At 42.0% G+C, this 21,830-nt stretch overlaps 1 protein-coding gene across 6 annotated transcripts in view; it reads left to right on the top strand.

Annotated features, from left to right (window-relative positions):
- FARP1 (FERM, ARH/RhoGEF and pleckstrin domain protein 1) overlaps positions 1–21,830 on the top strand; it is a 320,081-nt gene that overhangs the window by 72,956 nt on the left and 225,295 nt on the right. For all 6 annotated transcript variants that reach the window (XM_058276487.2, XM_071208233.1, XM_004447777.4 and 3 more), the window contains exon 2: positions 1,358–1,551. In XM_058276487.2, coding sequence (XP_058132470.1) covers positions 1,381–1,551 — 171 coding nt within the window. In that variant the 5' untranslated portion in view covers positions 1,358–1,380. The remainder of the gene's footprint in view (positions 1–1,357; positions 1,552–21,830) is intronic.

Genomic DNA, 21,830 nt, shown 5'->3' with positions numbered 1-21,830 from the left:
AGCTCTCCATGTGTGCGGCACCATTCCTGGGCAGGCTGTACTTTCTTTCGCGCTGGGCGGCTCTCCTTATGGGAGTGCACTCCTTGCACATGGGGCTCCCCTACGCAGGGGCCACCCCTGCGTGGCAGGGCACTCCTTGCATGCATCAGCACTGCCCAAGGGCCAGCTCCACATGGATCAAGCAGGCCATGTGGTAGATGGATGCCCTAACCACTGGGCCAAGTCCTCCGCCAAGCAACTCTTATTGAACTCCACTCTATGCCAGGCATTGTGCCTAGGTAGGTGCTGATATAGGATACAAGGAGTGTCCAGGATTAGGCTCCTGCTTTAGGGTAATCATAGATCCTGGGGGGAGTAAACACACAAGCACACATGGGCTCGGGCATCCCCATAAGACTTTAACAGTCATGAGTCAGAGGGGCAGCCGTGAACAAACTCTGCCCAGTGTCATGATATGATGGTTGACCTTGACTTTTAAAGCAAGAGTAGACCTTTCCAGGTGGAGAAGGAGGGCAAGGCATTCAGCCAGACGGAGCTACATCTGTGAAGACGTGGATGAGTCAGCGTGTTGAGGCCAGAGGAGAGGGAGAAGGGGAGCGTGCCATGCAAGAGGATGATGGCGATGAAAGATGATTGTTTTTTGTTTTCAGGAAAATGACTTTGCCAATATTACATTATGAAGAATGACTTTTTGGGATGGGGAGCAGTTGAGAAAAGGAAGATAAGGAGGAAATGCTTTAGGAGGTTATTGTAATAGAAACATGCAATAGAAATGGAGAAAGAGGACTACCTCAGGTTGCCTATGGTTGTGTGTATGTTTAGTTTCTTTGAATAGGTTATAAACTTGAGAGCCACATGTGTGTTTTAGCTATCTGTCTTTAGAATCCCCAAAATACTTGGTATGTTGCTGTGTCCATAAATGGTAATTAATGGATAAGTTAATGATATGGCTTATGCATTGTTTATCATCTTCCCTCTAGACTCTAAACTGATGAAATGTAGTTCCTTGCTCATTGTCAACACTGAATAATAGGCTGAACACAACTATAGTATGAATAATTAGAAGCTAACTGTAAAACTAGGAAAGAAAATATGCAACGATATGCAAAAATATGCACGAGAATAAAATATGCAAAATTATTTGCATGTCGTGAGTGCTTAAAGGTGACATTATGTTACTGAATGTACTGGAGCTGACTCACCATTTGTGATTGCCTGTGAAGGGGATGGAAAGTCTTTATCTTGGTGTGGTTCTGGGGAAAATTCTAGCGATGAACGGTACACAAATGTTACTTAGGGGTTGGTTTCCTTGAGTCTCCTGTTCTGATTTAGATTTCTTTCTCATTGCTCCCTGTAGGTGTCTTATAAACCTCTTTAATCATGGGAGAAATAGAACAGAGGCCGACTCCAGGATCACGACTGGGAGCCCCGGAGAATTCGGGGATCAGTACCTTGGAACATGGACAGAAACTGCCCCCAACACCTTCAGGAAAACTCATGTCCATCAAAATCCAGATGCTGGATGACACCCAGGAGGCATTTGAAGTTCCAGTAAGTTGGGGATGTATCTGAACTCGTGTGTGTGGGCAGCCTTTGGCATGGGGAGGTTAATCTCATTCCTGTGGTTTGGTGACAGGAGGTGGCAGGACGTGGTCTATGTATTCCATCCCTTCCTGCCCATCCTCAACACACTTCTAACCCTCATTGTTCTGATCTAAGTTTTAAAGGTATACACGAATCACCTATAGAGTGATACCAATGGCCATGCCACTCGAATTTTACTGTGACTGTCTCTACACAAATAGACATGTATGTGTATAGGTATAAGTTTATGTGTGTATTAATATGTATTTCATATGCACATATTGTGTGTGTGTTGGAGGGAAGAGTGGCCTTGTGAAAGGATTCCAGTTTAATTTGTTTATGACAGACAATCCCTCTCTCCCCTAAGGGTGTGTGTATGTGCACATGTGCACCTGCCACTTCGGTTACTGACAAGAAAAATCCCAAGAACACCCTCCAAGAGCTGTATGCCTGCTTTAATTTCAGGAGAGCAGGAGAGAAGTGGATGGGCCCTGTTCTTGGCCTCAGTGAGTGGGGGATGGAGAGCGTAGAAAAACTCAGATCAAAACACGCAGAGTGGCAGCTTTGAAATTGAAGAAGCCTTTCATTCCAGGGTCCAGGGAGGAAAAGCTGAGGAGGCTGGGAGCTGGGGCAGAGAAGCACTCCTAAGCCTTGGCCGATGTGTCTCTTTCACTTGTCCTGCCTCCTCTTGCTCCCTTACCTCTTCCCCAAATGGAGCACCTGCTAGAGGTTAGGAGCTACCACGACTTACGTGCAGAAGGAGGATTTCTTGTGCCCAAGGCAAAGGAGTAAGATAGGTGTGCCTGGCTCTCTTGAACCATGCCTGCATTTTCTTCAAAACTCATTATCCCTTACCATGGTTCGAGTCTGTAGAAGTCTTAGCACACTACAGATTTAGTTTTTTGGTCTGTCTTCAAGCACCATGTCTAATATTGTTTGTGGGGGAAGAAAACAACTCCCAAATCCCAACGATCAACTTCTAAATAAACTTTGGGAACATAACCTGTGCTTAAAATGGAGACTATTCCTGTTGGCTAGAGCAGCTGAGATTTAATAATCGGCATTAATGTTGGTAACCCATCATTTAATCATGTATGTGAATATAATATAATTCAGTAAATTATATTTCTTTCAAAGAACATTGTTCTGAGAGCGTGAGTTAACATCACTTATCTTGGGGAAAGATAGACCTTAGAATAGCTATGTTTAGAACTGCCTATTTATTGTACATTGCAGACAACCTTTGTATCTTTCTGATTTTCTTGTTGTGGAATTCAAATCTTTCAAGGACACGGGAACATCTTTGCCGTCTGATGAACAAAACCATTGCAGTCTGCTGGAACTATAAAATGCAGTGAGGAGAACACCTGCCATTCAGTTATAATTAGGCCTTTGGGAACATGTGTGGAGTTGCCCCCCCCCCCCCAATTCTATCTTGTTGTCAGACTGGTTTAGTGAGGTATTTAGTTTCAGTATTTCCTGTTTGGTACTGCTGAGGACTTGTGAGCTAAAGTCTCTAGCAACTCATTCTAGTAAATGGTATTCCCATATGTGGTTTGGACTGAGGAATCATCCAGTGCTACTACTGTGTGCAGAAACTCCAGGGAGCACTATACCATATTGTATCCCCTGTGGGGCTTCAGTCTCCTTGAGCCAAAGAAAGTCTAGACTCTGTCCTGGCTACTATTTAGCTAGGAACTATGTAGGGACTCCCTGCCTAGGAGGTGGTAACAGAGCTGTGTTTTCTTTAAGAATTTTTTTGTTTGACAATTTCCAATGCTGTTCTTTGTATGTGAAGACAGCTCTTCTGTCTGGAAGGAACCTTCCTCATTCTTCTGATAAACTCCTAGGCACCCTTTAAGGTTTCTTTGGGCGCTGACTCCCTCTGGCAGTAGCTGCGGCTTTGTCTTCCCTCCTTGCTGAGCTCTTTGTTCAGACACCTGTCAGGGTGCAACCAGACAGCCTGAGTTCAAATCCCAGTTTCTACTGACTGACCTTGGAAAGTTCCGTAATCTCTCTGTACCCCTCAGCATTCTCATCTGTAAAATGAGGCTAGAAAGAAACCTGATGACTTAAAGAGAATAAAGAGTTGATACAGTTGAAGTGGTTGGAATACTTCTTGGCACACTAAGTGCTTATGATTGGTAGTATTGATTGTTGTGCCCTCCCCACTCCACTGCTGCCTTCTCAGGGCAGGGACCTTGTCTTATTATCTGTATATCCTCCCGGCACCTAGCACAGGGTCTGGCATGTAGTAGGTGTTCATTACGTGCTTGCTGACTGAATGTTAGAATACGTTTATCTTACAAGTTGAGAATTAATGTCATTATTTTTCACATGCCTCATCCATTCCTTTTTTTCTTTTTTTGGTCAAAAGTTTCCTTCTCAATCAATGGGCAACAGATGTGTTCCTCAACTGTGGAAAGCCAGGTGTCAGCATTTTTATTGATGGAGCAGATTTGAAATTGCTACCTTGTGCTCTTTAAGAGCAGAAACAGCCGGGCCATCCCACAGCTGGAAGGCATCAGGCCGGCCCAGGGCGCCTCAGTCAGCACGCTAGGGTTGGGGGAAGAGTGGCTGCAGTATTGCAAGAGACCTAGCTCTCCATAACTGCTTTAAAACCTTGGTCCAAAATTGTTTGCTGTTAATCCATCAAGGCCAAGTGTCTGACCCTGGAAGTGGCCTCCTCGCCCACGCACGCTCCTTCCTTTGGTTGGACGCCATCAGTGAGTGAATTCTCATTGCTCACTCGCATTTGCCACGCAGATGAGCGGGGCAGGCAGCCAGCAGTCACTGCAGTTTTCCTTTGGGAAAGTTCTCTTATGAACTGTGTCTTTCCCCGGGGAATTGGATTTCCTGGGTCTTTCTTATGATTTTTGTTTTAAAATATGGATGCAGGCAAACTAGTTATTTTAAATGCAAATCCCCTGACCACTTCCTGGAACAAATAAGGAAACCGTACTCTCTGTGGTCGCCTCTCATCATTATTTAGAGTGTTTTTTTTAAGAGTTTAGCCTTTCAAAAGGCTTTGGCAGCGAGTGCCCCAGTATTTTCCACTCTGTAGCTAGTGCCATGGCCACCTTTGCTGTTAACTTGTCCTGTAAACTCAGAAAGAGTCTTTTTCCTCTGCAGAGGCGAAAGTTCAAAAGCGTTATTGATGGTAAATCTTTCCACAGTGTTTCATCATCTTTGTGGGGGAAATGCTGTGTAGATAAGCCTCACCCTGTGGATTGTGCCTCCATGGCAGCAGCGTTCTCTTGCAACCAGAGATGGTAGAATGCAGTGGCTCCCGAGGCTCCGAAAGAGTTAACACTTCCCATCCTGCCAGCGCCAGACCCCGAAGGTCCCCGAGAAGGTTTTATGTGTTCCCACCACATGACCCTGCTGGTAAACAAACACTGTTCCTACTGACGTTCATGGGATGAAGCAGATGGTTTCTTCTCTGAGTGTTTACTCAGTTTATGTATTTTCATGAGCAGTGCCGTTGTAGGAGGAGCGGAGAAAAGCAGAGGAACCAAAGTGTAGACGTTTTTGGTGTAGTTTTGAACAGCTCCGGTAAAAACTCTTGGGGAAGAGGTTCTCAGGTCAGAAGAAGAGCGCTGGTCCCACTTGCCGTCAGCAGGAGTGGCCTCTTGCTGACAGGTGGGCGATGACGGAGACAGAGGCCTCACGGAGACAGGGCACAGAGTGGCAGGCAGGAAGGGCTCCACCGCGATGTTGTCATCCCAAGAAGTAACCCTCGTCCTTCCTTGCCTTGGCATCTTGTCATTGCCTACTCAGAGGCTTTCAGCTCCTCCAGTTGCCTAAGGCTGGAGTATGGCTTTCTTAGGGCTGCTGGGGAAGGCAGTGAAGATCTAGGGTATATGTTAAGCTGCTTAAGCAGTTATTCTTTCCCACCATCCTCATTCCAGGTAATTCTCTCATTGGTCTACATACATTCTACCTGCAGGTAGCATGTGAACCCTCTGGGGGCAAGGCCTCTTTGTGCTTGTTTATCACTGTGTTCTCAATGCCCGGAAGGGTGCCTGGTGTCCAGCAGCTACTCCATATGGGTGACTGACCGATGGCCCAGATGTCCGGCCATTTAACTCTGACAAGAGTTACGAGATGCCATTGTCCTTTTGCTACACAAGAGGGAACCCATGGGAAGAGCTCGTGGGCCCCTTCCTCACATCTGCACGTCTTCAAGATGGGGTGGGGGTGGGAACCCAGCCGGCCTGACCCCTTGGCATCTCTGCCTTCCCCCGCACTGAGCTGTCTCCCCTTATAAGATGCGTGGACTTCTGCGCTCTTGCCCCATTGGGTCTTTCCAGTTGTCTCTCCTACTGTCCCCAAACAGAAGGTTCCTCTTTCAGCTGGCTTGCCTTCCTGAGCACTCGTCGCCTTCTCACCTCTGTGCTGCTCTTGTTCTTTCCCTATTTCTAAGCACTGACCCACGCCCACTCCCAGCAGCCCCTGATTGATCAAAATTCAGCCTTCCAGGCAGGCTTAATTCCACCTTCCTCAGGGTGCCCCTGCTCACGAGGGCTTTCTCTTATAGTGCTTGTCTAGACTTCCAACCATGGCCTCTATTCCTGCCTCTCTCACTAATTGTGGCTTGCCTGTCATAATAAAAGACATCAAGTCATTGTGCTTATACTAAAAGCCATTGATTATAGGCTTTAGATAGATTGTATGGTATATGAGTATATCTCAATAAAAATGCTTAATAATAATAATAATAATAAAGATGTCATGTAAGTTTTTTGGCAGTTGGGAAGGAATTGCCAGGGTTGTCTCTGAGGCCTAATTAGGAGTCCAATGCAGCCAGCCCTTAATTGATGAAACACTTATTTTATCACCCTTTTAAATGAAACAGTCGTTTAATTTCTTTAATTATCACTGAAACTTGGGCTTGGCGTCAACTGAGGGCTTGTTCTTCCAGATGCTCTGCGGTTCAGTGAAAGGTCTTCAATTGTTGTGTAACATTTTAAAGTTGTCATTAAAAGCTTGATTTCACAAAAAGGGAAGGAGCCGGATTTTGTCCCTTAAAAAGCTCTGCATTTCCTTTTTGTGGACTTCAAATATACCTCAGGAAAAGCTGTGGCTGACAGCTTCCCACTGGGCTTGTGCTCACTCATTGCAACTGTCTTTACTAAAGCACATTTGCCTTCTCTCTATGCTTTTATTTTTAGTGAATTTTCTTTATTTATTCTCTTTCAACCATTTTACTGAATGTGCCTTCTTTGGTAAGCTGCTGAGCCCCCCGCCCCCGCGCCAAGAAATGGAATACACATTTAAATAAAGGTCTTGGGGGAGACTAGGTCTAATCTTCCTTCTGACAAGCTTCTGCCTCGACTCCCCTGGCATTATCAGTATCTGGCGGGGGGGGAGGGGGGAGGTCCCCTCAAGTTCATCTGATTATAGTGATGGGAGAAGGAAACTAGATGAATTCCAGGGCTACTTGATTCTCTTCTTCTTCATGAAATGCCTCATACATAAGAGGTGGTGGTGGTGGTAGAGGACAGACCTAAATAAAATTTAATTGGCCATTTAAAACCAGGAGAGGCATGTGTGCCTGGGCCCATTTAGCTGCCTCACCTCGACAGTAGCTGCCATTTGAACCAGAATGAGTGGAGGAAATTTCACATGTTCACTCAGCTTTTTAAAAATAAGTCCACTTTTCTTTTCTCCTTATCATTGTTGCTTTTGGCTCCTTTACTAGCAAAGTTTCTGAAATGGCATTTATGTCCACGTAGTCATTTCTGTGTTTTATTTAACTTGAGTGATAAATTGGGCTGTCTAGGTCTGGCTTCGTGCGGTTCAATCCAAAGGCTACTTTAATAAATTTAAAAAATTTAAATCATTTTTGGTAAGTACTGTTAGCCTTTCTTTATAACCCCTTAGAAACAAAGACTAGAGCTTAAATTTTGGCCTGACATATTTGTGTGTGCCCCTTTCAACTTTAGTTTAGACACTGCTGATCAAAGTTAAGTTCTGTAGCTCTGAAATGGCTGCAGTCATTTTTTAACAGCTGTTTGTTATTTTCTCCCTGAAAAAAAGAATTACTCAGTAGAACCTAATAAATAAAAAGAATAAGCTGTAATCGAGAATGTCCTTATCTGACATTAAAATGAGCTGTATTTTGAAAAAAAAAGTAGGAAGTTTGGGAAGCTTTCAAATGGAGATAATAATTTTTTAATTAGAAGAAACAGCAGTTAAAGTGGAAAACTTGCTTCGTCACTTAGAAACAGTATAGCTTAGGACAAGTTGATAACCATTCTCAGTCTGTATCTTCATCTGTAAATACGGAGAATATTTACTCCACGGGGCTGTGGCAGAACTAAAATGAAATGTCTTCTGAACAAACACCTTGCACATTATTAGGTTCATTTAAAAGTTAGCCATGTTCTTTCCTTTCATTCTAAGCTTTAGTTTCATTGTTCTTTTAACAGAATTCAGAAAGCATTTTAAAAATAAAGGTAGTATGCTTGACTAAGGAGAGTAATCCCTTCTCTTTCCCCTGGCTTTCTGTGTAGTCTCACATTAGACTTCAGCTTTCTTTGGAATTTTTTTTCTTTTGTAGGTAAATAATCAAGTAAACCATCACCTAAAATAGAGATGTTTTCCAGGTGGCTTTCTGAGGATCCATAAGAATAAAGTACCACTTGGACAATTGCAACGAAATCTCAATTTCTGAGCAGCGCACTTCCTTTTCCAATATACCAGTAGCTTCTCTGAGCCTTAGTTTGGTAAACTTTAAAATTGTGGGAGGTGTTGTCAGCTTAAAAATTTGACCTTTGCTGATTTCTTGGTCTCCTCAATTTACTTAGGTAGCCCAAAGACTCAACACTTTCACAGAGGCAGGATTTTCCTAGAAGAAACTTGCTTTCCCCTTGAGTAGACTGGCCCAAGGATTTTTAGGGTGGCGTTAGCTACTGCCCTCTCCACAGCAGATCTTCCCAGCACTGGCTCTGTGGGTATATTTGAAGGGAACTCCCAGCTGGCTAGACCTTCCTGTGTTTGAAGGTAAATATGAAAACCTATTACAAATGCAAGTCTTCCATTTTTTTAAATGATTTGCTTATTTGTTTTCTTCCACCACTTTGCACGTTTGAGATGGAGGTAATACTTTTAACTCATAAGAATTAAATGGAATGATTTAATTGATAATAGCATTTTTTTCTTCTCTAGGTAAATGATCATATAAAAGAGCAACTCTAAAAGTCTTTATTAACTTTGAGCAAACACTTTATAGGTTTCTCTTTCTTCATTTATAAAACCAGGAAGCTGAACTAAATACCCGTAATAGAATTCTGTGGCTGTGATTTTATTTTATGTGATGTGATCTTGGAAAATGGTATGTATTTAACAGATGTTTATAGACAATTCCTTACATGCAAGGCACAGTGCTGAAAAGAAAGCAAATAAAAATAATAACTACCATTCTAAAAATCTTTCGCTGAGTGGCAGACAATGTGCTAAGTCTATAGCTACATACATAATGCCATTTATTCTTAATTAGTGCACCTATGAGCTAGGTATGAATAACCCCAGTTTCAGATGCTGAATTGGAGGCTTAGAGAGAATACATCACTCACTCCAAGTCATTCAGCTGGTAAGAAGGAGCTAGAGTCCCAACCCACGTCTGTCTTATACTGAAGCCTGGGTTAATTCCAAAGGCTATTTTAATAAATTAATTTTTTAAAAATAAATCATTTTTGGTAAGTACTGTTAGCCTTTCTTAACCCCTTAGAAACAAAGAATAGAGCTTAAAGTTTTGAAAATATTTGTGTGTACCCCTTTCAGCTTTGGATGTTCGTGATAAAGTCAAGTTCCACTCTGTTAGATGGTCCTGGGCCAGAAGCAGCTGGTGGAGAGGATAATACATCAGTCATGCTGGTACCTGTGACAGGTGCCATTGATGGGTGCTCTTAAGTGTAAGAGGATGGACGAAACAGGGATGAGCCTACAGAGGGAGGGAGGCCGCTGCAATGTCATGTGCACATGGCGGTGACTGATGAGGGCCCAAACCTGAGCACCGCAGGAGTGTCAGGAAGGATATGGAGGAGGTACAGCTGGTAGGACTTCGCAGCTGATGGGATGTGACCACCCAGGGAGGGCGAGAACATACTCAGTCCTGAGGTTTACAGCCTGGCTGGCTCCATGCCTGGCAGGGAGAAATAGAAAATCAGCTGGCACATGCCTTGTTGACAATGGCTTTGCTAGTAATAATCTTTCATCAACAAGAAAGTGGCATTGCTAATGTTGCTAATAAGGCATTGCCTTATTTTTAATCACCAAGAAAAATCTGTTTTGGGAATCGGACTTGACCCAGTGGTTAGGGTGTCTGTCTACCACATGGGAGGTCCGCGGTTCAAACCCCGGGCCTCCTTGACCCGTGTGGAGCTGGCCCATGCGCAGTGCTGATGCGCGCAAGGAGTGCCCTGCCACGCGGGGGTGTCCCCCACATAGGGGAGCCCCACGTGCAAGGAGTGTGCCCCATAAGGGGAGCCGCCCAGCGTGAAAGAAAGTTCAGCCTGCCCAGGAATGGTGCCGCCCACACAGAGAGCTGCTGACACAACAAGATGACGTCAACAAAAAGAAACACGGATTCCCGTGCCGCAGACAACAACAGAAGCGGACAAAGAACACATAGCAAATAGACACAGAGAGTAGACAACCGGGGTGGGGGTGGGGTGAAGGGGACAGAAATAAATAAATAAATAAATAAATCTTAAAAAAAAAAGAAAAATCTGTGCTTTTGTAAATTAGCCTCCAAGATTCAGTGATTATGCAAATTGTATACATAGATGGAGGTTGAGTGCTCGATTTCAATTTCTGTTAGGAAAATTTTATTTACTCTTAATTTGCATTTACTCATCACCCCGAAAGTGACTGTGGAATTTGCCAGACTTAAATGAAGACAGAGCTGGGAAAGCATTTAAATCCATAATCTTCAAAGGATTCATGTAAAAGCATTGGAAAGGAATGAGGGCTATTGCTTTTGTTAGTTCATATTTAATTTTGATGTAATGACATGAAATATCAATTACATTTGCTGTTTTTTTTTTTTAAGATTTATTTATTTATTCCCCCCCCCACCAACCATGGTTGTCTATTCTCTGTGTCTATTTGCTGCGTCGTCTTCTTTGTCCGCTTCTGTTGTTGTTAGCAGCACGGGAATCTGTGTTTCTTTTTGTTGCATCATCTTGTTGTGTCAGCTCTCCGTGTGGGTGGCGCCATTCTTGGGCAGGCTGAACTTTCTTTCACGCTGGGTGGCTCTCCTTATGGGGCGCACTCCTTGCGCGTGGGGCTCCCCTACGCGGGGGACACCCTTGCGTGGCAGGGCACTCCTTGCGCGCATCAGCACTGCGCTTGGGCCAGCTCCACACGGGTCAAGGAGGCCCGGGGTTTGAACTGCGGACCTCCCATGTGGTAGACGGACGCCCTAACCACTGGGCCAAGTCTGCCACCCATCCAGTTTGTTATCTTTAAGGGGTCGCCTGTCAGTATGTATTTCTGTCAGCAAACAGAATTCAAATGTTCAATTACCTTTGATCTAGGCATAAGTTGATTTAAACTTTTGAAAGCAAGACTATATATAGAACATTTGTTGAGTTGTTAGGGAATCACAGCAGTACTTTTTTCATGCTTAAAAGCATATTTAACCTTGTAAAAATGGGCAAAAAAAAAAAACCCAAAAGAACATATATTTCACTCTGAGCCTCAAGAAGTTTTCCTTTAACACTTACTATTTATTTTAAAAACATTTCAGTCTTTGTTCTCACTGAAAATTTTATACAAAGATTACCTCTTTGTTTTTAGGCAAAAAATACAGTGAAAACTTATTCTGTATAAGTATCTATGTGATATATAATTTAAAGCATTCCTCAATTTCCAATTCTGAGTATGTATCCTTTAACTAGGAGTATCATAAAGAAGATATAAAAGTTCTATGTGAATGGTTCTCTCAATTAGGGCACTGAAGTGTGAAATATGCCTAATAGCACATATTTGGCAGCATTTTAATGAAAGCCCACCCCCGGAGTTTTGTAATAATTTTTCAGCTGACATTGAGTTGGATTTTCTGAGTCACATCTGGTCTGGCTCTTCGTTTTGGTACCTCCTTACACCCGCCCTGTCGGCTTGTGGTGACCTCCACTCCTCAATCTAGTCCCCCAGGCACCCACCCTTCATTGACTCATTTTCTGTTCTCTGTTCCAAATCTCAGCATTCTACCATTTGGAATCTCCACTCATTGTCAGCATCTCAGGGTCCCACTCTCCTCGCTGTGGTTCTGGCAGTGGCTATAGCTCCCTTCCTTTCTGCTGCTACATCTAGGTGGTTAAGGGCTGTGGGGAAAAAAAGGCTCTCACCTGGGTTCTCAAAGCGGCCCGACTACTGTGAAGAAGCCCCCTTGGCCACTGCTTTCCTGTTTCTTCCAGTGGCTATTGCAGATTTTCACCAGTTCCCCCAGGTCAGCTCTCTTACTTTTGCTACCCTACCAGCCAGGTCCACCATAGGACATAAAGCTCAAAAGGCTTCACCTGAGAATAATTTTGTTAGTGCTCCTCATAGAAGCACAGACAGGAAGGTGTCAGGAAATGAATAAGGGATAGTGAGGCAGCGGGAAGCGGTTACCCCCCTTAGGGCCTCGAGGAGGGAATGGTCTTCCCAAGCCAGGTGAGATCTGCTGCCAGACAGGAGGGGCCCCTGACAGGAGCTGTGGCCACTGCCAGAGCTTCAGCCGGATGAGGGGGGGTGCGATATGTACCTCAGCCCCTCTCTCTTCCTGGTCATCCACCCCCTGTCAGGGTCCGGACCCAACCAGATGACCGAGAGCAAGGGAGCTGAGGTGAGAAGTCTGCAGCGGTCAGCCTCCCGGGCAGTTAGAGGATGACCAGGATGACCGAGCTTCCTACCTCAGAGAAAATGAAGGCCACGAGATGGCCTCCCTTGAGGTCATACATCTGCAGCCGCATGCTTGTCTCTGTCTCTGCTTCGCTGCATCTCTGCCGGCCCCGATGGAGTGGTCATCTTTACACTGTACCCACTGCCCCAATACCCTGATCTCACCTCCTTCAGGAAGTGGCTTCACAGAGCAAGCATCAACAAAAATATCCTTTATTCACTTATAGTTCCTGTGATTTGTGGGCATGCTTTTGTTAAATTTGTAGACAGTTTTATCAGTGGAATTCAAATGATGAAAACAATAGTTTATATAGTAGTTACAGCATATGTTGAATGTACAAGTTAAAACTTCGATATTACTGTTAGCAATCTTATCATCCCTTAGCCTGACCTAATTATTTTGTGAGTACCAGGATGGCATTTTTTATTAGAGTTTTTAAATGGGATGCCTGGCTTTGTCATACAGTGTTGACGATTACTCTTTTCCTTATATTACCTCAGTTTCAGTTGTATTTTACAGCTCATTGCATCCAGGTCGATTTTACGGTCATGATCGCAGTTCCTGTTTGTCCACCACGTGATTGAGCCGCCCAGATAGTGCCAGTGCACTGATTAGAGCATTGGTGATTTATTAAGATCTCATCCCATTAATCACATCTAAAGAGGAGAATGTTCATTCCAGGCAGAGTGTTCGCATTTGCTAACTGCAGACTTTCTGAACTCCTAATGGGAAAGATAGTTTCTCTTCTTTTTTTTTTCCCCTTCTCTATAGTGGAATTTTTCGGTTAGCCTTCTCTGCTGCCTTGCTTCTCTTTGGAAGCTACTGGAAGGTGCGTGGCCATCTTAGAAAATAAAGTTCTAATTTTCTTCAAAAAACGTTTTCAACAGAAGCCAAGACACTGCCAGCAGCCCTTTGCCATCCTGCCATCCTGGGCCGCTTTAGAGAGAGGTTTTATGTGGATAAGAGTAGCATTGCTTAGCTTCCAGACTTATTTTTGCCCTCTGTCTGGCTCCTAAAGTACTTAACCATGGATGGGGCCATTGGGTTTGGTTTGGGTTTGGGTCATTGTGTGGTGGTACACAAGGTACTAGATGGAAATAAGTTCTTTTTTCTGTGCCCTGAACCCACATGAACCCTCAAGGCATTGAATAATGGTTGTGAGTCCCTGCTGGCAACCTTTCCTGCTGTGGAAGTGATGCTTCAGTTGTAGAGTCCATTTTCCTGAGCTACTTAATCACTTAATAACTTAATTTGACTTTTGTTGAAATATAGCATCCTCCGTTGTTTTGTCTCTTTAAGTAACATCACTTGAAAAATGGTTGGTTATCAGTCTTCTGGCTTCTTTGGAGGCACAGGGTGGAATATCACCCAGAACACCCTTAAATCACTTGTGTATGTAAAGCTAGATCTAAAGTATGGACAGATGTAGAAGTTGAGAAATCTTGGCTGTATCAATCAAGTGCACTGGGGAAGCGGGTTGGGATTGAGGCATATTTCCTCCACCCCTCCTTTAGCATTTTTCACTGAATAGTGGTGGGAAAGTGCTAGCTGGGAAGTCATTGTGTAGTTCCCTCCTTGCAACATCATGCAGTCTTGTTCTGGCAAATACAAATTCCTGAGATGTTTTAATCCATGTTTAAAAAATAAGCCTTCATGCCTGTCCCAGGGTTCTCAAGAGTCTTCACAGAGTTATGCCAGGGAGCAATTTGGTTTGGAAATTACTTAAAGTAGCCACAGCTGATTTCAACTGTTGGGAAAAATAGTCCAGATCTTCATTTCCTAAATCTTCAGGTGAACCCTGACAACACTTCAGGCTCTTTGTTAGGCATTGGGGGATGTGGAAATAGATTAGTGGAGGTGAAGAGATATGGATGAAGGAAATAATTCATTCAATAAGAAAAACTGAAAGATGAGGTCATAAGTATTGTCATCCTAGCTCTATCGACTGAGATGACCAAAGGTAAAGTTTGTTATGTGAGCATTCAGGGCATCATTTGGCCTTTATCTCCTGTTTGTTTAATGTGTGTTATAGTTTATGGGCCTTACTTCTCAGAGAGATGTTAAACTCCTTTAAAGGCTGGGACTGGGTTCTAGGTTACCTCCATAGATGCCACATGTGTTTCCTGCATCTATCAGGATCCAGACGTTTATAGATCTTTTTTATTCATTGACCTATTTCTGTCACCTTCTGCAAGCTGCTAAATTTTAAGAGTCAGTTCGTCTCCAGTTGCATTATTTGCTGAAATTTAGGCTATCTTGTGATTTAAAACACTTTGCAAAGACACATTTCAGAATGTTATTGATGAGATTAAAGGTGGTATGTGTTCTTTATTTTCTGGCAATTTGTGTGTCAGCTGACCAGTTGAATAAGATTCTTATAACCTCAGAAACAGCCTTTTAATATTTGTATCAAACTTAACTTTGAGTAAGCAAGCCAAGTGGTATCTCCCTGCTGCACTTGATATGCAGATCCTGCCATTTAATATTGTTTTTAAGTAATGTATGCCTTTCCAGGCAGAGAGCTGCCAAGCCATAGCACTTGTACATTGCTCTAATTAATTTCCTGAAAGTAATAAATTTTCTCTTCTTTACCCTTCTGCCCACATTTTGCCCTCCTTTGCAGAGATTCATTTGACAGTGCAGATGAAACAAATATGTATACTGCTCTGATGTAGCATTTGGAAACCTGCAGCTAAGCGTTTCTTGTGAGAAATTTAAAATTTGTGTTCCAGAAGTGTAGCGTTTGGATAAATTTACACATTATGGAATCCTTTCCATTTATATTTTATTCACGACCTGAGGTCTCTGAATGACAATGTAAAATATTATTAACTGTAGTGACAGGACATACAACATCATGTCAGAAAAGCATATTTCTCAGAGATCAGGGTCACAGTACAGTGTATCCTACAAAGCTGAAGGGAAATTTCTGCAACAAAGTGGTGCTTGCAGTAATGTCCCTGAGTTTCCAGGGCTCATTTATCACTACAGTTTTGCCTGTTAGAAGCTAGGGATGTAAAAGAAAAGGAAAGTAGATTGAATATATTTTAATATATGAGTGTTTTAAGAATTATTCAGAAAGAAAGAATTGTTTAAAATCCAAGTTGTGATTATACTGACCTTTCTTAGCAGGAAGTGTAATGGTCGCTGGTCATGTCCAGGAGCCTTAGGAGCATAATTTAATTCTGAGACTGTGGAATAAACTGGAAGAAATGAGTCACTGCCTATAATCTGCTTTAGAGAACTGGGCATGTTCTCCCCTCCCCCAACCAAAAAAAAAAAAACCACCAAAAACTGATTTGGGCATTATTGGGGGGGAAAATGGCTTTGCGCATAAGAGATTCTGGCACCTTTGAACAGATTTATGAAGTTTAATGGGAATCAGAAAATCATATTAATCTTTGAAAGAAATTAGCTCTAAAAACTTTTTCCCTAAGGCACTCTCTGTTCATTGCAGAAATTTGGGAAAAAGCATAAAAACTTAGAGAAAAAAAAAAAGCCCCCATTAGCCAACCAAACAAGGTTATTGATATTTTCAAGTATATCCTTAGCTCTTTCCCCCTCTTATGTATTTTCCCAATTAAGAGTCTTTTGGTTGTATGCAACAGAAAAGGATTTTGGGTGAGGTAAACAAAGAAGGGAACTTGTTGAAAGGTCCCTGGGGCAGCTTGCCTTAGCCAAATAGCACGCACGGACTTTACTATGAACCAAGCAGTCACGCCATTTGTCTCTTGAATATCTTTTTATAAAGCCAGAACATATTTTCCTTGTTAGGGGTTCCTCATTGTCTCTGCCTTGGGAAACCATACTCATTGATGGGAGTCTTGACAGAGAGGAACAATCTAAGGGCAAAGGAGAAGCACACATGGAAAAATTGCTAGTAGCTTGTCAGCAAGCCCTGCGACTCTTAGGGAACGGTTTAATAGCAATTCAATGTGAAAGGGACTTTGACAGGCTTGGGCAGCATGAATAACCCCCAAATATTGCCTGAGCCAAGCTGCTGTTTGGATGGAGGACACAGAATAAATTGTTAAGATATGGGGCCAGGGAGGGATAAAGGCAAGAGCAGAAAAATCAAATCTTGGACAAGCTTATTAGCAGTCAAGGAAGGGAAACAGAAGCAGTGAAGCATTTTATAGGGCAACACATGTTTTCTCCGTTTAGATAATGTTTTATAATCTCTTTCTATAGGGACCTTAAGATTGATAAAGGGACTGGAGAATTTTTTTTTTCTTGTACAGAATAAAATATCTTCTTAAAAATTGCCCTATCATTCAGCTTTTTGCTTAAACTAATGAATCATTAGTGGCCTATTATTTTCCTTCACTTAGTTTCACTTTCCCATTTAATGCTTCCCAGTTGAAAACCATGATTTGCTATGCTGTAACTTCTGATTTCATTTGTTGTATTTTGGAAGAGAACTGTGAGGGTTTGTACAAACACATTTTTATCAGAAGTGATTTTCAGATTTACTTGCCGCAAGGGTAGATTTCATAAATTGGCATGAATGTGCCTAATTAATAAGGCTTTTATAGATCACATACTTAAAAATTATTTTTGTACTGAGAATGCAGTGCTTGGAATATTATGTTTAGTGTGAAGGCTGCTTTTTTTAAATAGAATTGAGTTTCCCAGAAAAAGTCAATGATAGTTTCCCCTGCCTCCTGAAGATCAAGTGAGCCCAGAACTTCCTTCTGCTTTCAAGGTGATTTGGGTTAGGAGGGTGGACCTCAGGGAGGCCTTTTGTGATGCTGCTGTCATGTAGGAGGCTCAGAAGTTCACGGTGGGTTTGGAGGGCTCTGCGTACTCCTTGCTTGGTGCCTACAGGTTTGTGGTTTCACAAGAGCAGTATTGCCTTGGATTCAACAGTCAGGCTCAGCGGTCAGGTTGAGGGCACTGGCAAAGCAGCTCATTCAGCCCACCTTACTTTTTCTGCTACGGAAAGGTCTTTCTTAACATAAAGGTGGTGTTTAGCTTTAAGAGTGGGTGGCGTTAGTCAATAACATCCTCTTCCTCCAAAAACCAGCTGCAGGTTGTGCCAGGGCTGCCTGTAACAAAGTGGCACAGTCTGGCTGGCTTGAACAACAGACATATGTTGTCCCCTGGTTCTAGAGGCCACAAGCCTGAAGTCCAGTCCCAAAGCAGGGCCATGCTTCCTCTTCAAGGGCTTCTGGTGGGTGACTGGCAAATCCATGGCGTGCCTCGGCTTGGGGCAGTCGACTCATCTCGGCCTCTGGTTTAGTGTCCAGATTTTCTCTCCCTGTAGACCCCAGCCATATGGATTAGGGCTCACCCTGTTCCCTTATGGCCTGAACTTAATAGTGTCTTCAAAAATTCTACTTGCAGGTGAGTTCACAGTCATAGGACCCAGGGTTTGGACTTAAGCATCTTTTTGGGGGGCACGATTATATGGTCAGTGGAAGGGCTAAGTGAGGGCTGGGGAGAGAGGCCGGGAGGGTCCTGCAGAAGCTCCTCCACAGGGAACCAAGGCACAATTGCATTTAGTTAAATTTGGGATTTTGGAATTCCTATGGAATATTTTTATTTCTTTTCATGCTCTAGTAGTTTAGTAAATTCACACGCTTCACTGTCTTCTGTGAGTAGATCTCGGAAATTACTGAGATTTTCCTGTCAAGCAGAATGCCCGGCTTGTCTCAGAAGGTTCAGACTGTTAATTCCGTAATGACTGTTCTCTTATATTTCCTTTTCAAGTCAGAGATTGAAAAGGTGGAGGAAAATATCATCCCACGTCTTCCCTTGATGTGCATAAATATGTCTACGCTGACTGAGGAGTTCATTCCCAATCAGGAAAAGGTTGACATTTGCAACCAAGTTGTTAATTTGCTAAACTTAAATTTTCTTATATCAAAACTTACTTAGCCATAAAACCAAAGCAAAATATGGGCAGTAGTATATAGTAATATATTCATAATCTTCCATCAGGTGGGCAAAAAAGTATACTAAATTAAGGAAACTAGACCAAAGGTAATACATATTGTTTGACTCCATCTATACAAAATATAAATACAAATAAAGTAGAGAGACGGAAACAGAATAGCAATTATGTGCAGCAGGGGAGGCAAAGAGAGATTGTGAGGTGTTTATTAAGGGGTAGAGCTTTTTCTGTTTGTTTTCTTTTTAAAATTATTATTATTGGAATAATGAAAATGCTCTAATAATGATTGAAGTGATGAATGCACAGTTATGTGATTATACCAGGTACCACTGGTTGTACACTTTGGATGGGTTGTACACTTTAGATGGATTGTTGCTTTACTAATATGTAGTAATATCAATAAAATTGTCTTTTTAAAAAAGGCCTTATTTAGATTGCATCATTTCTTGGCAAAGTCCTGCGATTTTACACCCTGTGCGGGTCAACTGTTTCTTAAAGAATCCAACCCTCTGCTTGCTGACTTCTTTAAACAATAGGAATGATGTATAGTGATTTCCTTTTACCTCACCTCACCTTCATCCTCATTTCCTGCTTTTCTGTGACAAGTTGACTTTTGGAGAATTTTAGTTAGACCAAGAAACCTAGACCTCTTTGGATATTTGAGGCAAGTGAGGAAAGGGTAAGTGGCCTACTGGGGACTGGTCTGGAAATCAGAAAAGACTGATATAGGGAATTAGCATCTCAGACAGTAGAATGAGCTAGAACCTCTCAGGGAAGGTAGCGTCTGGCTCTCAGTTGGGCTCGTGGCACTAGACCAAAGACCAAGTCCCCAGAGGGCAATCATTTTAAATACTGGAGACTTACACTTTCCCTCCCTCACTTCTTTAGTGAGCCTTAGGGTGTGATCTCAGTTAACTACCCCAAACACTTAAAGAGAACAAAAAATGTCGCTCTCTCACTGCCCTCAGTCTTAATGGAAGTGTAAGCAATTGCAGAAAAATGGAAACTACAGAAGAACAGAGAAAGGAAACCACCTGATAGTTCTGTCATGCAGAGATAACCAATAGAACAGTTTAGTGCATTTTTTCCTCACTGATTTTTGAAAATGTTTTTTCCTTCAGCTGTAATTACTTCCCTCCCCATAAAAGTCCCCACCACTCCATTCCACCGAAAACACTTTTAAGTATTTGGCATAGGGGGAGCCCGTGAGCTCAGTAGTTGAGCGCCTGCTTTGCGTATATGAGATCCTGGGTTTAGTCCCTGGTACCTCCTAAAAAAAGAGTTTGGTGTGTATTGGCTTACAGCCTTCTCTATACAAATATATATATCCATATATGTGTATTTTTTTCATAACCAATATAGGCCACTTTCCAGGTCAATGCATATCAATTTTACACATTCTTTTAAATAGCTACATAATAATTTACTGTTTAGATAAATCCATAATTTATTCAATTTATTTTCTGCTGACCAACATTTAAGACATTTCCAGTTTTTGTGCCATTTAGTGTTACTAGTACAAATAGCCTAGTATAGAAATTCTTATAAACTTATCCTTTTGTTTCTGTAGGATGGAAATACATCTGTTAAAAGGCACCAAGCCTTTTAAGTTTGACAGCCAATCTTCAAAGAACAGATAGTTTCTATATTATCAAAAAATTAATATATGATCTATAATAAGGTATAACCATTAGACATAACATAATACAGAAAAAGTATAAGTCACTTCTTCTAATGAATATAGAAAAAATTGCAAACAAAATATTAGTTAATTAAATTTAGGAGTGTATTTAAAGAAAGCATGACTAAGATTTATAACACGAATGTAAGGATGGTTCAACATTAGGGAATCTTTCAAAATAATAAGCAAATTAAAACACATCATTACATGTTTTTAAAAGCCTATAGTTGGGGCGGCAGACTTGGCCCAGTGGTTAGGGCATCCATTTACCATATGGGAGGTCCGCGGTTCAAACCCCGGGCCTCCTTGACCCGTGTGCAGCTGGCCCATGCTCAGTGCTGATGCATGCAAGGAGTGCCCTGCCACTCAGGGGTTTCCCCCACATAGGGGAGCCCCACGTGACAGGAGTGCGCCCCTTAAGGAGAGCCACCCAGCGTGAAAGAAAGTGCAGCCTGCCCAGGAATGGCACCGCACACACAGAGAGCTGACACAACAAGATGACGCAACAAAAAGAAACAGATTCCTGTGCCGCTGACAACAACAGAAGTGGACAAAGACGACGCAGCAAATAGACACAGAGAACAGACAACTGGGGTGGGGGGAAGGGAAGATAAATAAATAAATAAATCTTTAAAAAAAAAAAGCCTATAGTTGTATTTAACAGCCATTTAAAATATCTGAGTAAAATAGGAATAGATGGAAATTACTTAAACAGGACAATTGCCATGATCCAGCAACAAACATTTAATTAAATGGTGAGATACTAAAGCCATTCCTGTTAATATTAGTCCAAATACATGATCGACTTCTATCACAGTAGCATTCAGTGGTCAACATTTTGAAGGTTTTAACTTACACATTAAGAAATGGAAAAGAATGGGAGAAGAGAGAAATTATTTTTGTTTGCAAAGGTTATGATCGTATACCTAGAAAACCAAAAATAACCTTTTAAATACTTTTGAAATTAAGAAAAGTTGGAAAGGTGACTAAATAGTGTTGAAATCAATAGCTTTTATTTTTTCATAATTAGAGTAACCACTTAGAGATGGGGGAAAGTTCAAAATTGTGACCCAAACAATAATATTTAGGAATAAATTTAAGTAGGAGGGGACATGTCTGATAAGATAAGGGTAAAACTTTATGGAAGGACTTTAAACAAAATCTGAATGGTAGAGTCATCCACCATATCCCAGCATAAGAAGACAATACTATGAAATATTAATTCTCCCCAAATTAATTTACACATTAATTCTTTTCTAATCAGAGCACCAGTGGCAATTTTGGGGGGTGGAGTGGGGAACCAGAAAAAATGATTTTCAGTTTATTTGGGGAGAAAAAATATGTGAGAATGACCAAGATGATTTTGAAATATGTAAATTGGGGCTTGCTCTTTCAGGTAGAATTTTAGAACCAATGGAATTAAAACAATACAGTACTGGCACAGAAATAGAATCAAAAGTCAGAATATATAGAAATTATTTATGGTAAAAGTACATTTAAAGCATTCTGAGATTTTAAGGAAAAAAAGGAATAGTATTTACCTTCTTATTTATTTCTTTTTTTAAATTTTTAAAATTTTTTAATTTTTTTTATTTTTAAAGATTTATTTTTTTTTATTTCTTTAATTCCCCTCCCCTCCCCCGGTTGTCTGTTTTCTGTGTCTTTTTGCTGCGTCTTGTTTCTTTGTCCGCTTCTGTTGTCATCAGCGTCACGGGAAGTGTGGACGGCGCCATTCCTCGGCAGGCTGCTCCCTCCTTCGCGCTGGGCGACTCTCC

Source organism: Dasypus novemcinctus, chromosome 15 (assembly GCF_030445035.2).
Source record: "Dasypus novemcinctus isolate mDasNov1 chromosome 15, mDasNov1.1.hap2, whole genome shotgun sequence".
Lineage (NCBI taxonomy): Eukaryota > Metazoa > Chordata > Mammalia > Cingulata > Dasypodidae > Dasypus > Dasypus novemcinctus.
The sequence above is the reverse complement of the archived record's forward strand: the minus strand, read 5'-3'. Positions and strand labels throughout refer to the sequence as shown.